This window comes from Carlito syrichta, unplaced genomic scaffold (genome assembly GCF_000164805.1).
Source record: "Carlito syrichta isolate Samal-C Ts95f unplaced genomic scaffold, Tarsius_syrichta-2.0.1 Scaffold287591, whole genome shotgun sequence".
NCBI lineage: Eukaryota > Metazoa > Chordata > Mammalia > Primates > Tarsiidae > Carlito > Carlito syrichta.
The window spans coordinates 16,261-25,462 of NW_007231687.1; the positions used below are offsets into that span (position 1 = coordinate 16,261).

Here is a 9,202-nt window from a genome sequence, read left to right on the forward strand (position 1 = left end):
CATTGCACTCCAGTCTGGGTGACAGAGTGAGACTCCAACTCAAAAAAAAAAAAAGAACAGCGCAGAACACTACAGGAGGCGAGGTCTGGAGCATGGCTGGGGCAGATGCATAGGGCCCGAAGGAGTAGGCGGCTGACAGCCTGGTCCTCAGATTTCACCGGGGGGCAGAGGTGTGAGGCTCTTGGAGGCCGTCTCCAAGGGTCAGGAGTGGGAGATGGCACTGGGCACCCCCCGGGACATTCTTCTTTCATGGACTGGTCTGAAAAATATTCCCCCACTGTACTTTAGAAACCGAGGAGAGGCAATTTCCAGAGAGCCAAAGGCAAAAGGAATTTCCCCAGGACATACTTGCATGATAAAAGGGGACTACAGTCCAGAAATGCAATATGTCACCTTTGGGTCATTTCACCTTGGCAGAGTAGAGGCTGGGGAGTTTATCTGTGCAGTTACGTTCATAAGCAAACGGGTTGGCGGTCTCCCGGGGAACTGGCCTCCATCTGTTTCTGTGTATTTAAAAGGGAGATCGATGATGGATGGGCTGAGCTCTCTCCCGTCCCTGGAGGCATAGCCCAAGTATTCTTATCCCAGCATTTTGCTTCCAGGTTTTCTTGCCTACAGGAGTTCAAGACCTTTAGGCTTTAGCTTGATTTTCTCAACTTATCTCTCAACATTTTTTCTTGGGGTGGGGGGTCAGGGTCTCACTCTGTCACTCAGGCCGGAGGGTAGTGGAATCATGGTTTATTGCAGCTTTGGCCTCCTGGGCTCAAGCAATCCTCCCTCCTCAGCCTCCCAAGTAGCTGGGACTCTAGGCGGGTGCCACCATGCCCAGTTAATTGTTTCTCTTCTTTTCTTCCTTCCTTCCCTCCCTCCCTTCCTTCTGAGACAAGATCTATGTTCTCTAGGTTGGTCTCCAACTCATGGACTCAAGCCATTCTCCTGCTCAGTCTTCCAGAGTGCTGGGATTACAAGTGTGAGCCACGGCACCCGGCCTCCACATTTTATAGTAATGAAGCTTCTTCTTCAAGCAGTTGCTTAAACAGGTCACAATACAGGAATCATAAAAAAAACTCAGGATTTCATTGGCATATATTTATTTTATAACTTCACATTTGTAACACTTTACTTTGTACACTGTCAATAAACAGCAACAATGAGGCCATTTTCATAAATACAAAAACACACGAAATCAGGTGTAATAAACAACAGTTGCATCACTTTGGTCGAACAGCACTGAAAATAGAATTCGGAAAGGTAAATGATCACAAGCGATACCTTTTGTTTTTAAAATGCTTTTCTTATCATCCCAGGACATCCTTCAGTTCAACTGAACCACAATCGGAAAGAATCAACGAGGACGCAAAAGTCAAAAATCTCTAACAATCACCAACGACCGCTGGGGCAGTCACCACAAATGTAAAAGACAACAGCACTGAAATTGACTTTAAGAGCCGGAATGGTTTCTAACACGATGGCATCACAACCCACCCGGAAGATGACACTTTTACTCGTTACTGCACGACAGTCAGAACGGTAAAGCGAACATGCGTGGAGCAGACAGCAGCATCGCGAAAACCACGAGCCTCGAGGGGAGGAGGCTGCCTATTTCCAGACATCATGCGGAGTGCTGAAAAGGCATGGTGCCACTTGATCCCAAGGACAACCCTAGACTCTCCTCTTCCCGTTTTTCAGACGAGGAAACTAATGTCTAGAAAAGCTAAGGAACTTGTGTGCGGGAGCACAAGCCTACTATGAAACTACAGGTCAACTGTGTCGGAGCTCTGCCAGGCTCGAAGCACAAGGGACGCCCATTTCTGCTGGGCTGGCATGCTTGACATGACGCGTGGGGGCCTGATTGATACGCCCGTAAGGTGTTGCAGTTTTTAAGATTTACGCACAATTACAAGAAGTTCGGATAGAGGTAAGATGCCACAAAGGAAGCTTTGCTCCACGGTCTGCACAAAATGAGTCACTCTGGAAATAAAAGCATGCCTGTTGGTAAATGCGGATGTGTTAAGATGTGGAGTCTACTTGTTACTTATTCGAGATTTAAAGGAGCTTAAAATACGTCTTGAAGATGGAGCGGCTGAAAGATCTCTGCAGAGCTGTGGAGCACGATTTGAAAGCCACTCTGGAGGTGGACAGAGGATTAGCATGAGGTGGAGAGCTCTGGGCTTCTAAGCGCCATCACTTCTTAGCATTTTGGTGTTGAGCCCACTTAACCCATCTGAGCTTCAGTTTCTTTCTCTTTCTTTAACTAATTTATTTATTTGAGTCAGGATCTCGCTCTGTCACCCAGGTTGAAATGCAGTAGCGCAGTCATGGTTCACTGCAGCCTTGGTCTCCTGGGCTCAGGCGATCCTCCCCCCTCTGCCTCCTGAGTGGCTGGGACTATAGATGTGCACCACCATGCCCAGCCAATTGTTTGATTTTTTTTTGTGTGTAGAGATGGGGTCTTGCTATATTGCCCAGGTTGGTCTCGAATTCCCACCTTAGCCTCTCAAAGTGCTGGGATTATTGCACACAACAGTCCCTCAAGAAATGTGAGTTCATTTTTTCTCTTCTTTGCCCTCTGTCACCACTAAAAACTTTCCTCTGTGCGCAGACTGGTCTGTGCACTTAACCCAAACCTGCTCTACACACCTCTGGCTCCCATGTGTGCTGTCTCCTCAGGCCCACCCTTTCTCTGGGGATGTCTCTCCAGGCCGTGGACCTCTTGAAAGGGATTAGGCTGAGTCGCCTGTGCCTTCAGGGCCTGCCACAGCACCTAGTTCTGGAACCATCCATCCAACACTTAGCAAGCGGGTGGGAGAAGCACTTCCCAGGTAAGTGAAGAAAGAAAACGCCAGGTGGAGATGGTCCTACTCGCTGGGTGATGACATTTCTGTTGGGGTGACGGACTTGTGTGCACAAGGGGTTAGTCAGTCTTTTACCTGCCTAGGCCATCTCCTCAACTAGACTGGAGCCTCCCTGAGGGCAGGGCCCATTGTGTAGGTTTCTAACTGCTTTACTGTAGGTTTCAGCTTTATAGCTGTCGTCTTTCACGGTGCTAGGTACCTGGGGCGAATCTGCTGATTTGAAAAAGAAAAACATCTGATGGGTCCAACAGCTTCGTTTTTTCAAACACATTGCAAGAGGTATTTTTCTTGAATGTCAATTCTTTCTTCTGTGGTATGGGTCGACTCTGGTGTACTTGGGCGTCTTTAAAGGAAACCAGAAGTACGGGTGTTCAGGTTCTTTTAAGAGATCTAATATCTGGAATTTAATCTTTCATTTATTAATAATCGACACAGGGCCTAAGAAACCCCCACACATTTTTTTTTTCCTTAGAAAGAAAAACCAAGAATTGGCTTGCACGTCTCGATTTCCGTCCTGCACACTGAAGAAAAAAATGACTGGAAGTTCTTAGCCTAGCACAGCGCACGTCCCTGGGCCCTCCGCTGTGGGTCCTGCCCCCAGTGGGTTTTAGTCCTCTCCCTCGCGATCCCAGCGGACACAGCCCCCGCCTGCCCCCGGCTCGTCACGGCGGCGGACATTCTCAAAGGAGGCCTCTTCCTCCTCCTCCTCCCGTATGATCTTCATTAACTCAAGGAAGCTGGGGAGCGGACCCTCCTCCTTCAGCTCTCTGAGCCGGCACCACAGGGCGTTGTCGAGGTTGGCCCCCGCCAGGACCTGCTCCAGGCGGACCTGGTCCGCGATGCTTCTGGGGAAGGCGTGTTTCTCCACGGCTTTCCGGAGCAGGGGTTCCAGCCGGAGCACGTAGGCCGAGACGCTCTCCCCCTCCTCTCGGTAGGTCTTCAGGTACCTCACCTGGGAGGTCCTGCGGCTCTCCACGCTCCCGAACACCTGCTTAAATGCCTCCAGACACTCTTCCAGGCTGATAGATGGGTTGTCTGCCTGCACTATGTGCATGAGGTTCAGGGCAGGGCCCCGTACACTTTCCGTCAGCCACCTCTTCTTTTCTGCCTCTGACACCGGCCACTCTTTGGTTATCTCCATAGCCTGCTCCAGCCAGACCTCAAAGGGCTCTTCCTCGGGGGCTGGCACAGCATTCCCTGAAAACACACGCAGCTTCCGGTACCTCATGGGCAGCAGGGGCTGAGGGGAGTGTGCCATCGCCTGTCCCAACAGGTGGGCCAGTAACTCTGGCGATATGCTGGGCACCGTGGCTGGAGACACGCCCTCGTGTCCAAGGGCTTGGAACATACCTGACATTGTCTGCCCCTCTTTTTCTAGAAAGAGGTTCAGCCTTTCGAGAAACTCAGTGTCTTGGTTAGGGGTCTTAAAGATCACCTTCCAGACACCCCCCTTTCCCTGGACCTCACTGGGGATCAACGAGACATCGGTTTCCTCCAGAAGCTCTAACAAGACCGCACTGGCATTCTCCTGCTTCCGGAATATCTTGCCAAGCAATCTGTACCTGCCTAGAGACTTTAAAGTCTCCTGAAGGACCTCCTGGATCTCGGCCTCATTACAGTCCACCGGTATGCCCGTCACCATCAGTGACTTCTGCTCATCCACACTCATGATCCTGCACCAGTCTTTTAACAGGGCCAGTGCCATCGTCCCAGCTGTTTACCTACTCTGGCTCTGTGGGTGTCGATCTGCTAGGAATGTAGATATGCACTGCTTTAGGACTGAAAATAGCCCGGATGAGCTTCTAAACCCAAAACCCACCAGTGAACGGGTCCCAGGCTGGGTCGCTTCAAGACAGTCTCAAAGTCTTCTGGACTAATAACCCCCGCTCACCCAGTGGCAAGAACTCAGCACCTTTCGTGACGCCTCTAGATCTGACCCCAGATCTCAAGGGTGTGTTGGGTGTCAGTTCTCACCACACCATAGCCGGCGGCTCTGCGTCAGGATGCTGCCGATTCTCTCGGATGCTGGCAGTCTCGTGGTGCTGAACCCTCTCTGACCGTCGAGGCACCTGGGACGGCTGCTTCCACCGGTGCTCTTGGTGCCCGGGGCTCTGCCTCTCTCCAATTAGTGGAAAAATGCCTTCCACGCAGGTACCTGGTACTCTTGGAGTGGCTCGGACCCCTAGGGAAACAATGTCCAGTCTGACCACACAGTTGGGGGATGGAACTGGGGGTAGACAGTGGGGGAGGGGGGATGGAAGGAATTCTGCCTCACATTGTACTTGTGTCTGTCCACCCAGTCAGACCCGCTCTTGGCTTACTGTGACTTTTTCTCTCGGGAACCCCACTGAAATCTGGCAGCTTCACACACTCACCAGACATGCGGATTAATGTCTGAGCCCTCGCTGTGGACAGGATTCGAGACCTCTGCCGTGTGAAGGATGAAGTCAGGAGATATGGCTAGATACCTGCTTATGCGGTCCAGAGCGCTCCGTGACAGTCGAGGAGCTTGTTTATTCAGCTTCTAGCACAGGAAGATGCCACTCATCGCCACACCACGAGTCTTAGTTCCAACCAAGTCAAACTGCCCTGTTTCACATAAATAATAATAATACGCGTTTTGCTTCACTAATATCCAATGATAAAGACGGTAAATGCACTTATTCAAACTAGGACAATCCTTCCTACCTCTAATACGTAATATTACATTGCTTTACTTTTTTGATTAAAAAATAAAAATCTAATTGTCTGGGCTCAGTGGCTGAGCCTGTAATCCCAGCACTTTGGGAGGCTGAGATGAGTGGATTGCCTGGGCCCGCGGGTTCGAGACCAGCCCAGGCAACTTGGTGAGAGACCTCGTCTCTATAATAAACAAATAGAGCTGGGCCCGGTGGCTCAGCCTGTAATCCCGCGCCTTTGGGAGGCTGAGGTGAGTGGATTGCCTGAGCCCGCGGGTTCGAGACCCGCCTGGGCAGCGAGACCTCATCTCTACAATCAATCAAAAAATCAGCCGGGTGTGGTAGCTCATGCCTGTAATTCTAGCTACTTGGAAGGCTGAGGTGGAAGGATCGCCAGAGCCCAGCAGGTCGAGGCTGTGGTGGCTTCGAGTGGCCACTGCACTCCAGTCTGGGCGACAGAGTGAGACTCCAACTTAAAAAACAAAACAAACAAAAACAAAACAAAACAAAACAAACAAAAAAACCAAATAGATAAAAATTAGCGGGCGTGGAGGCGTGTGCCTGTAGTCCCAACTACTTGGAAGGCTGGGGTGGAAGGATAATAAACAAATAGAGCCGGGCTCGGGAGGCTGAGGTGAGTGGATTGCCTGAGCCCACGGGTTCGAGACCCGCCTGGGCAGTGAGACCTCATCTCTATAATAAATCAAAAAATCAGCTGGGTGTGGTAGCGCATGCTTGTATTTCCGGCTACTTGGAAGGCTGAGGCGGATGGATCGCCGGAGCCCGGCAGGTCGAGGCTGCGGTGGCCGGAAGCGTGAGACTCCAACTCAAAAAAAACCCAAAAAAACCCTAAGAATTACTCAAACATTTAAAAGTAATGTAATATAGTTATAACGATGAGGGGAAAAAAAGTCTCAGGGCCAAATAAGTTACATTGGGAATTGTGATTAATTCCCACATCTAAGTGCTGCTTCTGCAACGAATGGTATGTGAAATTGTTTGGATATGTCTCCTCCAAGTTTCATGCTGAAAGGTGGTTCCTACTGCTGCCGGTGGGGCCTGGTGGAAAGCAAATGGATATTGGGCTGGATTTCTCCTTGTGATGAGTGAATTCTTGCTCTGTGAGTTCTCTTGAAATATGATTGCATCTCACCCTGCTCTCTTCCATGCTCCCACTCTGCCTTCTGCGAAAAGCGGAAGCTCCCTGAGGCCTCACCAGAAGCAGATGCTGGCGCTAAGCTTCTTTTCATGGAGTCGCAGTCGCACTCTGTCACCCACGCTGGAGTGCAGTAGCACGCTCACAGCCATCACACAGCCTCAACCTTCTGGGCTCAAGCGATCCTCCCGCCTCAGCTTTCCAAGTAGTTGGGACTACAGGCGTGTGCCACCACGCCTGGCTAATGTTTTTGATTTATTGCAGAGACGAAATCTTGCCGTGTTACCCGGGCTGGTCTCGAACTCCTGGGTTCAGGCAATCCTCTCTCCTCTGCCTCCCAAAGTGCTGGGATTATAGGCGTGAGTCACCACACCCAGTCTGTGCCATGCTTCTTATACAGCTTGCAGAATGGTGGGTCAAATAAAACTCTTTAAAAAATTACCCAGCCTCAGGTATTCCTTGATAGCAATGCAAAATGGACTCTGACAGTAAGTTATTGATACAACACTTCTCCTGGCATTTGAACTTGAGTGGGTCACTTGAGAAAAAAGGAGAAAGCACACCTCACAAGGAGCGTGCTCTGGAGAGTCTGTGCAGAACGTAAAAGGGAGAGTTCCTAACACCTGCCAGTGACCGCGGTGGAGGCTGTGTTAGGAGGCCACAACCCTGTCCCCCTTGGCCTGAACAGCTCCATCCATTCGAATGGGGTCCACATGCCACAGGCGCCAACCTGTATTCTATTAGCAGCTGCTCCAGCTGCAGGCACATCTCCTGTGTCTTCCCAGAGGTGAAGGGATCAGAGGTGCTAGAGAACAGGAGTGCAAAATGCCACTTCACCCATGTGCAGCAGGCCCAGGGGCCCGAGACATGGGTTTCCCCTTCTCAAATATAGGGGCACTAGGTATGGTGGCTCACACCTGTAATCCCAACACTTTGGGAGGCCGAGGATCACCTGAAGCCAGGAGTTCGAGACCAGCCTAGGGGATGTATTGAGACCCTGTCTCTACCAAAAGAAAAAACAGAAAAAAAGAAAAGAAGATTTAGCAGGGTGGAGTTGTATGCATCTGTAGTCCCAGCAACTTGGGAGATCAACGTGAGAGGATCTCTTGAGCCCAGGAGATCCAGGCTGCAGTGGCACCGTTGTGCTAAAGCCTGGATGACAGAGGCCTTATCTCAAAATAGAATGAATAAAACATGGGGGTGCCCTTCCTCCCCGTTGGAACATTTACAGGAAACGTGGGTTGTAAAAAGGCACCAAATGCCCAGAAAGAAGCATCTCTAAAGTCCACATAACTGCCACGCTGAAGTCAGGCTACCTTTAGTGACTCTCCTTCCCAATGTAACCTGCAATGTGACCTTCAAATCAAAAGATGGCAATCAACATGCCCTTGATATATGCGAGGGCCATGGCTGGAAACGCTTGGATATGAAAAAAAAAAAAGAACCCTGGGTTCTGTTACATAAAAGGAGCCAAGACGAGCTGGAAAAGGGCCAGACCGAAGTGGAAGACCCTCACAAGGATTGCTGGATCACTTAACTAAAAAAAAAAAAAATACTTGACCTTGGGCCATGGCCTCAGTCTCTCTAAATTCAGTTTCCTAACCTGGCAAGCCGGGCTGGGAAAGACTCAGTGAGCAGGGCGGTTGCCCGTAGGAAAGGATGCCATCCAGGGTGGGAGCGCTTTATTCAAAGGCTTCGTTCAAGCGCAAAGGTGGGGCTTCCTCCAAAATGCCCACTTGGGGTTCTCTCAGCCCCTCCACGCCTCGTCCTCCTCCTCCCCTCCCCGGGAGGCGCCTTTCCACCCTTCCCAGCGGACTTGTCTTCAGCTGTGACCGGTTGCCCACCACATTTAACTCACAGTTGGGGCGGGGGGCGGGTTGCTATCCGCATTTCATCCCTCCGGGGTAGAGGGTGACGACGGGACTGCAACCGCGGCCACACCGCCCGGCGCGAGGGCCCCGAAGCGAACCGCCTCGCCGAGTCCAAACCCTCCCTGGCCCCAGGCTTCCCTCCCGGGCCGCCCGAGGACGGGCATCGGCTTTGCAGGATCCTGCCGCCGTGGAAAGAGAGGCGGGCCTGTGGGGCTGAGACGTGGAGAGGACCCGGAGGTGGGAATAAGCGATGACGCCCGCACCGATCGCGTTCTTTTTGCACAAACCAAAGCGCCCGCTGGGTCCTCTCACCGACCCCGGCTCAACCACGCACACCTACGCCAAAGTCCCCACGTACCTTTCCCCTGGTCGGCCGCAGAGCGTACCGGGCATTCTCAGTGGGCACCCACCCTCCGCTCACCGTCGCGCGACGCACTCGGGCCCTTCCGCCCCAGACACGCGCGGCATCTGGAACCCTGGGAAACCCCGCGGCTGTGGCGCAGTGCGCAACAGGGGCGGGGGACAAGGCGGGGCGCCGGGGGAGAGGGGAAAGGCTGGAGATTTAAGGGGTGGGCTTCAGTCTCTGTGCGGGCGGGAGGACGTGCGATACCAGATCACGACATCCCCCGGCCCTTCTTGGTG

The 9,202-nt window shown here is 51.9% G+C and overlaps 1 protein-coding gene across 2 annotated transcripts; it reads right to left on the reverse strand.

The window, feature by feature from the left end:
• Window positions 1-2,444: 2,444 nt before the first annotated feature.
• PNMA2 (paraneoplastic Ma antigen 2) lies at window positions 2,445-8,981 on the reverse strand. Of its 2 annotated transcripts, XM_021709890.1 has the most exons (3): window positions 8,919-8,981; window positions 5,324-5,444; window positions 2,445-5,037 (listed from the first exon to the last, which is right to left on the reverse strand). In XM_021709890.1, the coding sequence occupies exon 3, from the start codon at window positions 4,558-4,560 to the stop codon at window positions 3,463-3,465; it is 1,098 nt and encodes a 365-aa protein (XP_021565565.1). In that variant the 5' UTR covers window positions 4,561-5,037; window positions 5,324-5,444; window positions 8,919-8,981; the 3' UTR covers window positions 2,445-3,462. The 2 variants fall into 2 exon arrangements, with proteins under 2 accessions (XP_021565565.1, XP_021565566.1); XM_021709891.1 differs by lacking the exons at window positions 5,324-5,444; window positions 8,919-8,981 and adding an exon at window positions 5,231-5,307.
• Between the last annotated feature and the right edge of the window lie 221 nt (window positions 8,982-9,202).

Bases quoted from the DNA above. Each gene is read 5' to 3' on its own strand.
- PNMA2 (XM_021709890.1), bottom strand. From the start codon at position 4,560: ATGGCACTGGCCCTGTTAAAAGACTGGTGCAGGATCATGAGTGTGGAT.